This window comes from Osmerus mordax, chromosome 2 (genome assembly GCF_038355195.1).
Source record: "Osmerus mordax isolate fOsmMor3 chromosome 2, fOsmMor3.pri, whole genome shotgun sequence".
Classification (NCBI taxonomy): Eukaryota; Metazoa; Chordata; class Actinopteri; order Osmeriformes; family Osmeridae; genus Osmerus; species Osmerus mordax.
Genome location: NC_090051.1, coordinates 14,604,711 through 14,619,288, shown reverse-complemented (window position 1 = coordinate 14,619,288; position 14,578 = coordinate 14,604,711). Strand labels below are relative to the sequence as shown.

General features: G+C 45.3%; 1 protein-coding gene across 1 annotated transcript; it reads right to left on the bottom strand.

Annotated features, from left to right (window-relative positions):
* Window positions 1–1,214: 1,214 nt before the first annotated feature.
* Window positions 1,215–14,310, bottom strand: f5 (coagulation factor V). Its single transcript, XM_067256146.1, has 27 exons — window positions 14,144–14,310; window positions 13,467–13,549; window positions 12,897–13,019; window positions 11,435–11,647; window positions 11,042–11,203; window positions 10,734–10,955; window positions 10,411–10,576; window positions 10,136–10,316; window positions 9,484–9,580; window positions 8,978–9,183; window positions 8,729–8,876; window positions 8,339–8,551; window positions 6,140–8,160; window positions 5,777–5,976; window positions 5,486–5,654; window positions 5,241–5,345; window positions 4,981–5,115; window positions 4,575–4,779; window positions 4,244–4,423; window positions 4,012–4,128; window positions 3,863–3,934; window positions 3,685–3,770; window positions 3,397–3,555; window positions 3,045–3,189; window positions 2,808–2,959; window positions 2,069–2,251; window positions 1,215–1,802 (listed from the first exon to the last, which is right to left on the bottom strand). The coding sequence occupies exons 1-27, from the start codon at window positions 14,308–14,310 to the stop codon at window positions 1,656–1,658; spliced, it is 6,057 nt and encodes a 2,018-aa protein (XP_067112247.1). The 3' UTR covers window positions 1,215–1,655.
* Window positions 14,311–14,578: the final 268 nt, after the last annotated feature.

Below are 14,578 nucleotides of genomic sequence, written 5' to 3'. Positions count from 1 at the left end.
CTGAACCCTCCCGCGTTGCAGGACTCCCGTATTTAAATGTCCAATGCGTGGCGGGGGCGGTAACTAGTGGGAGGCGAAAAAGAGGGAGGGAGAGAAAGATAGAGAGAGAGATGCAGGTGTCCGTGACCGTTTAAGCTACTTTATCATTGGGCGGTCCATACTTGTGGGTACAGTTACATTCGCTGGCGTCATCTTAATAGAAGCATGTTTGTAAACAACTTGTGTGTCACTTAGCGGGCATTCATGTAATGCTGAGGTATTAATATCATTGACCTTGAGCTCCCCGTCTTCTATTGCCGGGCAGATACTGACAGAATGGGGCCAAACTTGGGCCAAATTGTCATTGATAGCCTATAGGCTCACGCATTATTGGCATGGCAGTTTCTTAGATAACTAATTTTTCTACTTCAGCGGTAGAATACTATTCATTTGGCTATACTCCATACATTTAACTTTCCTTTTCTGTCAGCAGAGTCTAATTAATCAGTTAGTTATTGGTTTATCATTATCAGTAGCCTACCCAAAGCCGCCTTGATATTACAGTACATTAGGATCCTTTGTGCCCTAAAATAAGGAATGGGCGCCATCTGGTGTCTTAAGCTAGTTACACTAGTTCCATGTCCAGTTCCAAGACAAACAGCTCATCTATTACACTTATAATCTCTTCAACAGGGCTGGACACTGTTTGTGGAAATCTGGTGAGTGTGTGTGTGTGTATGTATGTGTGTGTAACGGACCAGCTCCTGTGGAGACTTTCACACCTCCCGTGGGCCAGTAAAATTCATCACAGAGTGTATTTGCAGCTGCACGTTTGTGTTGACTCAAGGTCCAGAAGGGACTTGATGATGGCACGGCCGTCTGGAGGAGCAGTGCTAAAGCTGACACCTTCAGGCCCTGGACTTGGACAATGGTGCTGTTCACACGCCTAGCCTGACAGGGGGTATCTCTCTTTACCTCTCTCTCTCTCTCTCTCTCTCTCTCTCTCTCTCTCTCTCTCTCTCTCTCTCTCTCTCTCTCTCTCTCTCTCTCTCTCGCTCTCTGTCTGATGTTTCTCAGGGAGTCTCTCCCCTCCCTATTTATCTCTCGCTGCCTATATGTATTTCTTTCTCTCTCCTATCTCTCTGTTTCTATGGTGAAACATCATACCAAACTGCTGGACTGGACATTCTGCTGCCGGACAGTTATGTAATGTTAATGACAGACAAAGGAGGATTAACACTATTTATTGATAAGTACGATGTATTTACATGAATCTTCAATTATGATACAAAATATTACATATTAAGATAAACAAATATAATTACATAATATACTAATCTCTGGTTCCAATGTGTATATTTTGCATGCTTTCAGGCACATATCTTTACTGCTGAGGAACATGTATGGAAAAATGTAGGGAAACACAATAAGGAAAGACAATGTATGGAACATTTAACGTGTTTGTAGTGAATTCATCTGTGGCATTACAAGCTGATAATAACAGTTGTGCTGTCATGAAGATTCCTCCAAAACCCTCCTTGAGTTTCAAGGACATTCCGTTCCTTGTGTTTGCACCCGCATGTTTGTTTAATCCGTCTGTGCATCTGTCTGGGTGTATGTGTGTGGGTAAACTTTGTGTCCGTGTGTGCCACTGTGTGTTTGTGTGTGCATTTGTTTCACTCAAAGTCGCAGCCCAGCAGCTCCACCCTCATGGTGATGGAGCTCCTCCAGGTCTGGGGTTTGATTCGTATGAAGCGAGAGAAGATGGGAGGGTGGATGTAGTTCTTCACATGGCCACTGTTGTCTGTGTTACCTGGGAACACCTGCAGGTGGCAGCACACCACAGAGACAAATCATTTACAGGCAATAACAGAGAGTCTGTTGAACAGGAATTCAATCTAAAATACTTTGGGTGACGTTGGTAAAAAATTGATTCGTCTTGTGTCGATGATATATTCAGTCAAGCTTGTGTTCTTTGCTGTTCATCTTAGATCTTTTGACTTAAAGAACCTTCTCATCTTCAGTTATGCTGATAATATATACAACAGGTAAACAAACACACACAGAGACTCCCAGAGCAGCATTTTACCTTAGACAGATACTCATCATCGTCCGTGTACTGGTTCCAGACTATTCCGTCGTCACTGTGCTCCAGAGAGTAGGAGCTGATGAACATCTCCTTGCCTAGAGCCTTGGCTCCCTGGGTGACGATCCCAGTGATCTTCTTCACCTGAGCCAGCTCTATCTGAAGCCACTGCCCCACGTCGTTGTACTGGTGAGGAGGCAGACCAAGGTGAGTGGGGGTGATGTGAGTGGAAGGGGATGTCCCTGGCGGTGTACATACTGTACATGCAATGAATGTGTGCATACATGTCTGTAAAAAGTCCATTCTGTGTGTTTCTCTGTGTTTTCAAGTTTATTTGTGATTTGTAACAAGTAGAAAAACAGGTACATTTGAAAGCTCTTTCCTGCCCTTCTCGACTGTTTACTTGTAAAAAGGGCTATACCAATAAAGTTTGATTTGATTTCCGAGCAGTCAAAGTCCCATATGGTTCTAAATTTTAATTTCTACATAACGCCTTTCTAAACCTACATACACATGTATATAAAATAAACAATAAAAATACAATGACAACAAAATGTTTTACATAAAATAAACCTATAAAGCTTATTTGAATTGAGCATGTACCTCTTATGTTAAAGTGCAAACTCCAGTGTAGTGGCTAGTGTTCAATGTACACTGGTGATGAAGTGACAGTTGTGTGGGTGGGATGGACTTGGCAGAGTCCATCTGGGGCAGAATGAGGAGTTGTGTGTGTGTACTGTACCTTTGCCTGCCATGCATTGATGGTGCCCTGGTTATTAAGACGTGCCAGAGAAGGGTACCATTTTCCAGAGTACCAGCTCGAAGCTGTGGAGCTGGCAGTGATGCGATGATCCTCTATCAGTTTACTCTCCATACCCAGGGGCACAGAACAACCTGGCATAAGGATTACACCGGGACAATTAGTCATACCCCTCCTTGTCTCTCTCTTTCTACCTCCCTCCTTGTCTCTCTCTCTCACCATCAAGCTGACAGCCGTAGAAATCCATCCGTAATGTGGGCATGTTGTAGTAGCTTAGAGGGTGGAGTCTCACGTACCGGCCAATTAGAGGGGGGAAGAAGGTGTTGACCTTCACCTCGTTAGCCTCCCGGTTACCTGTGAATGTCTGAGAGAGAGAGAGAGAGAGAGAGAGAGAGAGAGAGAGAGAGAGAGAGAGAGAGAGAGACAGAGAGAGAGATAAATACCAGGATATTTTGCGAGGAAACTGTGCCCCAAACTGTGAAGGAAACGCTTGCATGCAGTTTACATTTCCTGTATTTCATGTCTGTGTTCATACTGTTGTAGATGACTAGGCCGGAGCATGGACCCTCACCTTCATCGCATAATGGTCGCTGTCTCCCTTGTAATAGGTCCACTTCCTGCGGTCGGTGCTGTAAGAGATGGTGTAGTTGAGGACATACTGGGACCTGAACATCTCCTTGGCTCCCTGGGTGGCCACCTGGCTGATCACCACAGACCTCTGGAAGTCCACCTGAGGGGGAAGCAGCACAGGAGGCTTAGAGATGGGCATTGGTACACGTGTCACACAGACAAACACATATAAACACACACACTCACACACACAGGCAGACATAAACACTGTCTGTCGGTTTCCCGGTACCTGTATCCAGCTGCCTGCCTTGTCTGTGCTCCATGCGTTGATCTTGCCATGGTTGTTGAGCCTGGCAAGAGAGGGAGCCCAGTATCCTAGGAGAGGAGAGATGAGCTGTTGGATGTAGACACCAGCCTACACCAACTATACACCTAGACTACACATAAAGGAGGGAGCGGGGCGATACCTCTGTGGCTTGATGCTGTGATCTGTTGATCCGGAACACTCCTAGACTCAAGTCCCAGCGGATGGAAACAATCTAGAGCAAACACCCAATGAAACGTGTTAAGACATGTTCTTAGCGTAGTTGGCATGTAATATGTCAGTGGGTCATACCATCATCTAGGACCAGGAAGAGGGTCTGCATCCCCTGCTGTTGGTACAGTCCGACCTCCGTCTCCAGCTGCCACAAGCCGGGCTTGGATGGCCTCATCTCCAGTGTCGCAAAGCCCCCTGGGATGGAACACATATCTTAACAGCCGTTTTCTGTCAATGGATTCCCTGACTTTAAGATGTGTGTTCAACAGCTCCTATCCTCCCTGGGATAGCACCTGGTGGTGTTACTGACCCGGCAGCAGAGGGAAGACCCCCTGGCGATACGTGTGCATGTGCTGAATCAAGAAGGTCTGCCCATGGAAGTGCACACTGTGCAGGTCCCGAGGAGAGCCCATGTTGATGAGGTGCCATCGCACCAGCTGGGAGGTGTACATCCTCAAGCCCTTCAGGCTGAAGATGATGCCGTTGATGGCTATGGATGAAGGCAAGGAAGACGACATGAAACGCAGAACAGAGCGGCTATGACATTTCGGGACGTTGTGGAACAGACTTCCTGGGGACCTCGGCGCCCCTTCGTTCCACAGTGGCTACGTTTGACGTTTCAGCCGAGCCCACATGCCTACCGTGGAACTTGAAGGTGCTTTCCTTCAGGGCTCTCCTGTTCGTCTTCTCCAGACGCTCGCGGTTCCTCTCGTAGTACCAACTCTGCGACTCGTCGAAGGTCATGAAGAGGAGCGTGAACTCTCGCGTGTCAACCATCTTCTTGGCCATGGTGCCCTCCCGACACACCAGCAACGGACCAATGAGACCAGAGTGGATGTCCCTCTCCTGGAGGACAGTGTAAGCGGCTCAATTCAGTATTATTTTCATCCGTCGCATAGAACGAAAAAAAAAACACTGTTAAAGATGACAACATCATTTTGCGGTTTTACTGCAGTCGTGTAGTCATGCAATTTATACAACGAAATTATCCCCACAAAATGAAAAGCTGTGACGGTCAATCTCTACACACACACAGCCGGTACTCACAGGATTCACACCAGAGTAGTAGGCCCAGGTACGACAATCTGACTCGTGTGCCTTAGGCCCGGCCTTTGCATTGACATTCCACAGGTATGTGTAGCTGCTATTGGGCAGGACCTCGTTATCCTCCTTGAACCAGTACTTACAGTGGAAGGACAACCAGATGTTAACAGAATGCAAACCATGAGTAGACATATCATTGAGGATCATATGTTGTGATTGGAGTCCGGAAGATTCCGGAAAATGGTTCACAAACGTTCCCTCACCATAGTAGACTCATCCTCGTATGACAGGCCTTCGGTCTGCTTGGTGTAGGTGACCCCATTAGGGTGCAGAGAGTACGGACGGCTAGCCAGATTCCTAAAGAACACCTTCACACACAAACACACTGAGATGACTCTGAGGCTATGTATACAAATATCTCCGTATAACAATACCAAGCTGTGCATTCTCCATATGTAAACTGTACAGGAAATCTGTGGGATCTACAACTGCTTGATGCCATTCTTACAATAATGGTCTCTCCGACTTCAGCCTTGATGACTGGCCCCAAGATGCCCAGGTGCTCATCCATCTCCCTCCGGAGGTCAGGAGTCTTAAATGAGCTGTCCAGATAACCCCGGAATATCACCTTGGTGAACTGGGTGTAGGGGCTGTTGTTTCCCCACTTCTCCATCCTCCTGGAAGGAGAGAGTGAGATGATTCAACACGCTGTTAAGCCTGGAATACATGTGTCACATGTGCCCTCAAAGTGTCAATCACTAGCCACCCTCTTCTCCTCCTCTGTCGTCTCGCTCCTCACCTCTGTCCGTAGCCGGCGTAGTCCCACTCAACCTCCTCTGCGGTTATAAAGTAGGTCCTCACTTTCTCCCCTGCGGTCTTCAGGAAGTACTTGCCGTTGTCATCCAGGTTAAACTTGACAAAATGAGCATGAGTATATGGATCCTTGAAGTCCACATACTCATAATCATCCTTATCTACATGCTTTGACTTGTGAGTCAGCTGGAGAAAGAGAGAGAGCGAGAAAGAGAGAGAGAGAGAAAGAGAGAGAGAGAGAGAAAGAAAAAAGTATTAGTTCAAAATGATCTGATACTTTGAGAGACTGTACTCATGTACTTAAGAACATGAACCATGACAATCAGGCAATCTTGGAAATGTCCTCCACCTCCTCTGAATCCCCTGGTAGATACAGCTCGTAGTCACTGAAGTCAGGTCGAGGAATGCCGATGACGATGGCCTTGTTGATCAGATCGTCCTCGTTGGTGACGGGTCGTGACCCGCGGGGGCTGAATGCCGGGGCCTGGGGTCGTACCCCGCGAGGGGAGAACCCTACGTTCTCCTTGGGTTGAGCCTTGTACTCCTTCTTCTTCTTGGTCTTCATGCTGTGGCCTTTCTCAGGAAACCATCTGCGGTACTCAGTAATGATCTTGGGTTTCTGTGTTGGCTTTAGTGTTGGATCAGGACTCAATGCTGGCTTTGGCAGCTCATTGCCTATGTATTTGATCATATGGTCAGGCATCTCCATGGCGATTGCGTGGTGGGTTGCATTGTAGCTCCAGTGCTCTTCTTGGGGGTTGAGGGGCGTGGTGCGGACGGCATGGCAGCTGCCGTTCTTCAAGCAGATGAGCACTTCCTCTATGCTTTCGGAACGCTCTGATGGGATCTCCTCTGAGCTGTTCTCTTGCGTGTGACTGGTTGGTATAGACAGATTTCCAGCAGCAAGGCTGTTGGTCTCCTTGGAGACATTCTCAGATGATGATGACTGGTTGACTTGAAGAGCAAATATGTCCTCCCTTCTCTCAAAGCTGACCTCAGAAGAGTTCATCCGGTCACTGTTGGTGACATTCTGTAGAGGTACTATTTGAATATATGTTTCATTGAAATGTTCCCTATTTACCACTGCATCAATAGACCGGTTGGGTGTGGAGGTGGCCTCAGGTAAATGGATGGTATTTACATTATTTACATTTACACTGGTCATATTTTCCAGGGAATTATTGTTATTGGTCAGATTTTTTGCCTCCATTTGTAGGTCCAAACTGGTCATATTGTATTCATCTGGTTGGCTGAAGTTCAACTTACTCACTCCAGTAATTGATAGGTTAGCTGCATTTTCTGATGAATTTAGCTGGCTGGTTATGTTACCTGTCAAAGCTGTGCCATTTAGGGGGGGTGGAAAGGTGTTGTTAGACATGTTGCTTACAAAAATGTCATTGTCAATTTGTTCTTCTAACTGGAGTTTTAACTCCCTAAACACAATTACATCTAGGTGTGTTTGGTTGGTTGCATTTCCTAATGGTTCTAATTGGCCAGTTTTGTTACTAATCAAATCTGTGACATTTTCATTCGCTGAATCTGGGATGGGAGACATGTTGGTAACGAACAGGTCTGTCTCACTGGAGGATTCCTCTGAAAGTTCAGTATAGGAGAAAACATCTCCCCGAGTGACTTTCTCCTGGTCCTCAAGGTCTAGAGTATCGCTCACAAATGTCTGGTTTCTCCCGGTTCTGTCCCTGTTTGAACTCATATTCTTGCCAGCCTCTGTGTCCATGTTGCCATCCTCTAGCAATGAACTTATGTTCTGCCCAGTTATGTTCCTTGTCTCAGCCGCAGAGCTGCTTAACTGATCACGACTGGTGCCCAGTGGTTCTGTTGTATTTCCCCAGAGGCTGAAATTCAATGATTCAGTCGATATCGTGTTGTTCAGTGACTCCAGTGCTGGCTCTGGAACGGTGTGGTTTTCCACCTTCTTCACGTCACCGTCGAACGTGGTGTTAAAGAATGATGGAAGGATGGAGGCAGGTACACTGTTGGACAAGATGTTTGCATTCTCAGCCTCATCTCTCTCAGGCTTATCAAGGAAAGACAGGTCCAACTGCTCCACACTCGATCCTTCTGCCTGCTTACTGAGGGATCGAATGCCCAACAAATCGGCCCACTTTTCCGTATCCTCGTCTATCTCCACATCTATTTTCTTCTGCTCCGTCACATGCTTCTGTTTTTCTTCTTTTATAGCGTCGATGTCCTCAGGCAGCCACACATCAAACACAACCTTGGACTCAGCCTCCAACTCGTCCCTATCCTCGTATTCATAGACGTAGTCATGGAAACACTCCACATCTTGGAACTTCACCCGCATTCCCTTGGTGGTCTCATGGGAGTTCAGGGAGGATATGAGCCACACGCCTAGCAGGAGACACAAACGACATTAAATACACAAATTGTACACATTTAGTTTTACTTATGGAAGATATCATTAGAAGCATATTGAAGATTGGAGCCCCTCTGGATAACACTGCACTCAACTTTGCCAGGTGTTTATAATCTAAACCAGGGTTTTTTTCAGTATCCACTCATTCCTCACCGATGTTATCCATGTCCATCTTGATGGTCTCTCCAGTCATGGGGTACAGGCTGAGGAAGTCCTCTGTGCGATTGTTCAGTTCAAACACGTGACCGTAGAAGGTACTGGTCTGGATGTGGCTGTGTGCTCCAACGCTGGACACGTGCCATGTCACAATCTCTCCATTACAGAAGCCTAGCACCGGGCCGCTCTCAAACACGTACCCGTTGATGGCTGCAGGGAGGTCAAGTGTCGATTTAAGTACACGTATCATTTCCCAAATAATTGTCATAAATAAATATGATCTTTGGCACAAATTCTATTCAACAATGTCTGGAATTGCAATCGGAGAACGATCGAGTAGTGAGCCAGAATGAGAGTTTATACTGAGTGTTGAAAGTTGAGACTCACAGTGAATAACGTTGGACTGATAGAAGTCCGGGTCGTCCTTCCTCACTTTCTTCGGGTCACAGTAAGACTGTATGTTGTCTTCCAGGTACCAGCTCCTGTTCTCATCAAATATGGCAAACATGGCATGCTGCTCCTTGTCTGCTCTCAACTGAAACACAAATCTGTATGAACTCTGTAGGTTGGAGGAATGGGCTCGTAGATGAGGAAGAGTAGAACGCCGTAGTGTGTCGTTGTGTCCTACTGTCACACCTGTACGTTTTTGATGTTGAGGGACTGGCTCTTGCAGATGAGCAGGGGGCCTATGAGTCCAGAGGCGATGTCTCTGGGTGTGTCCACAGCACTGTGGTACATACGGGTCAGACATCTGGAGTCGCTGTCGAAGGGCTCGTCCTCCACGATCACCCGCCACACGTAGGTGTGCGTCTGGCCAGGCTGCACCCCGTGCGTCTGGTTGCCTGGCAACGGACAGGCGTGATATTGGGTTAACTAGTTGGATTAACCCGTTTGATGAAAATAAGGACATAAAACACACAAAAAAAACTACACATTTGAAAGACTTCACAATTATAAATCAATGTATTTGCCCATGTCTGAAGGATCTCTATACTGTTCAGTGTTTGACGTAATATAACCTTGGAGATAAGGCATACAGTATCAAGTCTGTCTCCAAATAGCACCCTGTACAAGATACAATTTATCAACGTGTGGTCTGTTTTCTGAGGAGAGGAAGACAAGTGGAGGAGTGTAAAGCATACCTCCGGCCGGGTAGTTGGCCCCCTCGGCGGCCTTGTCTATGGTCAGTCCATGAGGATAGATGCTGTAGGGCTGTGAGGCCTTGTTCTTAAACACTATCTGGAGGAACATCAACAGAGGCACTTGGGATGCATGGAGAGCAAAGTTCGATATTCCTATGTCGGTACGACTTGTTGCTCTTGTTGGTTAGTTGTAACGGTTTCAAATTCTTGTACTCGCTGTGAAATATTGTACTGTTGATTGTTTTTTTCTACAGGGACACTCTTGCACTCTTGTGGGGAGTTTCATGTTGTTCAATTGTAACTTGTTTAACTGCATGCTCTTATGGTTCTTCCCTTTGGCACTTATTTGGTTTTCCACAATGTATGCTTCATGTTTTGGCTGCTCGCAATGTTTGGGGCTATCTCGTTGTTATGATCAGTGACTTATGCTCTTTTGTAAAGCTCTCTCTTGGAAGTCGCTTTGGATAAAAGCGTCTGCTAAATGCATAAATGTAAATGGTACAAAGTTCATTGTTTATTTGTCAACAAAGTCCACCGTTTTATTTTTTTTTGTATGCATTTTGAATCAGCGACAACCTTATTTCTGTGGAAAGGGTAGCATGCATCCCGAAAGTATATGGACGGCTCCGCAGTGTGAGGAGAAAGCTTTTACCTTGATGACATCTCTGATCTGTGCCCTGATGACGGGGCCGATGATGCCCACCTCCATCTTCCTCTGCTGCTTCTCTGCCCTCTTAGTGAAAGAGTCATCCGTGTACTGAGTGTACACAGCCTTCTTATACCTCTTGCCTATACGCTGTGGGCCCTGCTTCAAGTATTTGAACTTGAAGTCCCTAGGAAGTATTTTTCAGTTATAAATAATGACAGAAATCATATGCTCACGACAGAAATGGTCAATGTTATTTTAATATTGGCCGCTGTATTCACCCATCTATGTAAGCAGGCATGTTTGGAGCGTAGTCCCAGACCACCTCCTCTGCGGCGATGTAGTAGGTCCACTCCTGGCTCTCTCTCTTCTGCTGGATGGTCAGCTTGCGCTTGGGAGCATCGAAGCCCTTACAGCTCACTACATCTACAAAGCCATGCATGCCAGCTAGAGAGAGATAGAGAGAAACAGAAAGAGATAAAGAGAGACCGCCAACAGACATAGGTGATATTTTAACCAATAGGTTGAACAGCAGTTAATACGCACAGTTAAAAACAAATTCTCACAGTGTCTCCGACATGTTTATTTGTTCTTGACCACATACCCTCCTGGTGCTTGTTGGTGTAAGATGAGAGCAGCCAGCGACCAGGGTAAATGGCGGTCATCTGGGCACTGGTGGCAGTGCCACTGACCAGGCCCACAGACGACACTTGATGCCCGAAATGTTGCAGCATCTGCCCATTCATGTGCACCGAGAACACCTCAGGGTCTGAACTCATGCCCACCAGGTGCAGGCTGACAGAGGTGTGAGCACAAATACTTAAACCTGAGAAGGGAAAAGGTAGTGAGGCACTTAAACTTTAGATCCTGACCACCTAACAGGCTGCCTAACTGACTGAAAGCGAGACTCACCAGGGATCGCTCCCTTGCTGTAGCCGTTAATGGTGTGTTTGACAGGGTTGTCGGTAGCTTCTCCTACAGCACTAGATCTGCTCAGGCTCTCATCAAATACCCCAAACATGAAGACGTACTCGTGGTGGAAGGAAGCCTGCTGCCCCGTCTCGTCAAGACTGCCTACAAGAAGACACAGCAGCGAATACAATTAGGGCCACTGGACACCTCTCTCTACGCAATGGATGGATGGATGGATGTGCATGGATGGATGGATAGATGTGGATGGATGGATTGTGGATGGATAGATGGATGGATGAATGTGGATGGATGGATGTGGATGGATGAATGGATGAAAGGGTGGGTGGATGGATGAACCGACTGGCAAAGATCCTGACATGCTACCAGACCTACCTGGTTTACAGATGAGTAGCGCGCCAATCAAGCCAGCGTTGTAGTCTTTGACTATGTCGAAGTGTGACTGGTAGGTGTAGGTAATACAGGGGGGGTCTGCCTCTTGGGGGGCTACTTCTGAGTTGACCTCCCAGTAGTATGTGTGCTCGCTGTAAGGAGGCACCACGTCATCATCCTTCTCTTGTTGAGACGTATTGTCAAAGTAATGGGCGCCTGTGAAAGGAGATGGAGCCGTGATGCTAAAATCAGGATAGCCTCATTACTGAGAGATTAACGAGGAAAATATTCCTGCTCATTGCATTGGCAGATATGGTTTGTTAGTACGGTACAGTGATGATAAAATGGAGTAATGTTTTATACTATTATATTTATATATTTTAGTATGAAATGTGCTATATAAATAAAGTCTTATATTATTTCTAGGAAGCAGGTGAGTATTGAGTGCTTGATCAGGGTACCTTTCTCAATGATAAAGGGATTCTTTTCAGTTGTTGAATTGATACAATAATTATTAGGTTCAGCCATAATAAAGTCTATAGCAGTGACTATAACAGGCTTTAGTAACATTCAAGTGCAATAACTTAACTGATGATGCCCTAATGTGGAAAGCCCAATGGAAATAATGATTCAGAGGCTATATTTTATTCCACATAAACATATTGTGTTGTACATTATGTCAGTTAGCTATATCAGTAACAGTATCAGTTGAGCTTTCTCTCTGGTCAGGGTGACCATTGCCTCGTGGTAAAGTGAACGTTTGAAGAGAGTTTTTGTTCAACTGTGCTTATAGTTCTTGTGTTCCTATAGACATCAAAGTGAAAGCAATGTAAAATCCCATGAGAAAGTGGTACAGATAGTAAGGTTTTTCCTAGTTTATTTATCTGATTTCCCCTACCCTGTGACCGCTGGTTTATTATTATTTTTTTAAGTTAAATTAGACTTAGTTGTTCCCACTTGGTTGTTTCACAGTCATGCCCAGCAGCATAGTGCTTCTGTCTTATTAGTCTTTTTGTGAAGGGATATTGAGGATTTCCAGCAGGACATCCTGGTGGACTTCAGATCAGTAATCTGTCTTTCCTGGTTAATATGTCCAAAACGCCCAAACACAGCTGTGTTTTTGCCCAATATCTGTGTACACTTTAGTGAATGAATAACATCCCAAACACTCCAGGGCCCACTGCTACCCACTCTGGAAACATCTAAACCCCCAGGTAGGGTGGAGCCGTCTGGGGCAAGGTTTGTTAGAGTGAGCACGCAGCACCACTTCCTCCTCTTTCTAAAATGCCCATATTTAGGATTGCTAGCATCATGTTTAATAGTTGAACTTCTGCTTAGGTTTATCAGGCATTTATGCCTGCTAAGTTGATCCTCTAATGCAGGGTAATATCAGCAACTAGACTAAACAGTCGTGCAAATAGTCACGCAATCAGTGTGTACTAGATGATCCAGTCATGATGATTACCCTCTGACTGCTTGCCATAAGCAATGCCATGTGGGTGGATGCTGAACTGTTTGTCCGCCATGTTCTTGAATGTGACCACAATGGTCTCGCCCACCTGACCTCTCAGGGTTGGGCCCAGCAGACCTAGGGAAGACAACAAGCTGTGGTGAAGGGTTTGCATACCACACTGTAAGATCATTTGTTAGAGTGAGAAGGATTCATGTGCCATGCCTTGAAAGTGAGGTTGTTATTGTGCGGATGCTCTTTGTGGTTATGGCGGGCCATATGTTTTCTTGATAGGATTAGGATTATATCCAAATTTCGTTGTATCCAAATACAAGGACAATAAAGGCTTTTCTATTCTATTCTATCTCAACACTGTTACACAAGTAAATTTGATTTATATATGACTCGTCTTTCTTTCTCGTATCCTCAGGGTCTGAAGAAGGACAATGCACATTGTTTTCCCAGCAATTGATCAAGTCTGATGTTTTTCTTGGGTGGGTATACTTCTGTCTGGAAATATGAGACTCATTTACTAATGAAAGCCAGACCGTGTCTAGACTTTCCAAAACCACAAATCACATTTACCTAACCATGGAGGATGAGTCTTAGCCTGCTTGAAGCCTTCCTCGTACTCTCTGAAAACCACTTTCTTATAGGAGGGACCCGGTCTGGGGAAATTAAGGCAGAAAAACATACAAACAGTTAATAAAACAACAGGAGCTGCGTCGGCCCACACAAAACACAGTGTGATGTACTGTATACTACATGGCTCACTGTCTTCAACTTGAATCATACACATAAACAGTGATCTAATAATAAAAGACTACTTTTCCTCTAATAATATAGTCATATTTAAAGTTTAATAAAGGGTAGTGATATTCTACAAAGGTCTACCACATACCATACTTACACACAAGTACTTACACAAACATACAATCATAACTAGTCTTACAAAATGACAAGAAAACCTAATGTGATGCTTTTTCATCAAATGTGATCAAATACTTCCATACAAATATACATGAACAAGAGATCTGATAAATCTGTCAGTAGTAATCATAGATCATACCAAGTTTTCCTGTAACAAATCAATGGCCCAAGTAACATACCACCTCAAAACCTACACAAAAACAGTTTAATGATTCTTGAGTATTACATTAATGTCACCTATTTCACCACAGGCTAACCCATACATCTCCTCAGGATACGTAATTCACGAAACTCATACATCTTTTAAGAACAAGATATCATAACAACTCTACCTTCCGTGTCCATGGCCATCAGAGTAGTCCCAGAGGATAGGAACAGCAGCAATATAGTACCGTCTGATCCTGGCTCCATCCTGAGACGCAGTGATAAAGGACAGAAAAGGAAACACAGCCAGGACAGGTAGCAGACAGGAAGCAGCTGCCCAGGGACAAGTCTTCATTTCTGTTCAGCAGGACAGCAAAGTGTGATCTGGGTCCACTCTGTACTTTGCCTATCTTAGACCTGAATTTGGACACACACACACAAAACACACAGACTGGTTAAACATTGTATTTCAGGGCAATGGGCCAGCGGAACATTTTTGAACCCTGTAATTTACTGTTGTTCCCTCCCTGGTACATGTATTTCCCAACATGCACGCAGATGACACTTTTGATGTCAAGTTTAATCACAGGGGTTTTAGACGTCATGGATATGACTCCTCCCTT

Bases quoted from the DNA above. Each gene is read 5' to 3' on its own strand.
- f5 (XM_067256146.1), bottom strand. From the start codon at position 14,310: ATGAAGACTTGTCCCTGGGCAGCTGCTTCCTGTCTGCTACCTGTCCTG. The intron at 5,977-6,139 runs GTGGAGGACATT...CTCTTTCTCCAG, and splicing joins TACCAGGGGATTCAGAGGAG to CTGACTCACAAGTCAAAGCA. The intron at 3,771-3,862 runs GTATCGCCCCGC...CTCCTCTCCTAG, and splicing joins CACAGCATCAAGCCACAGAG to GATACTGGGCTCCCTCTCTT.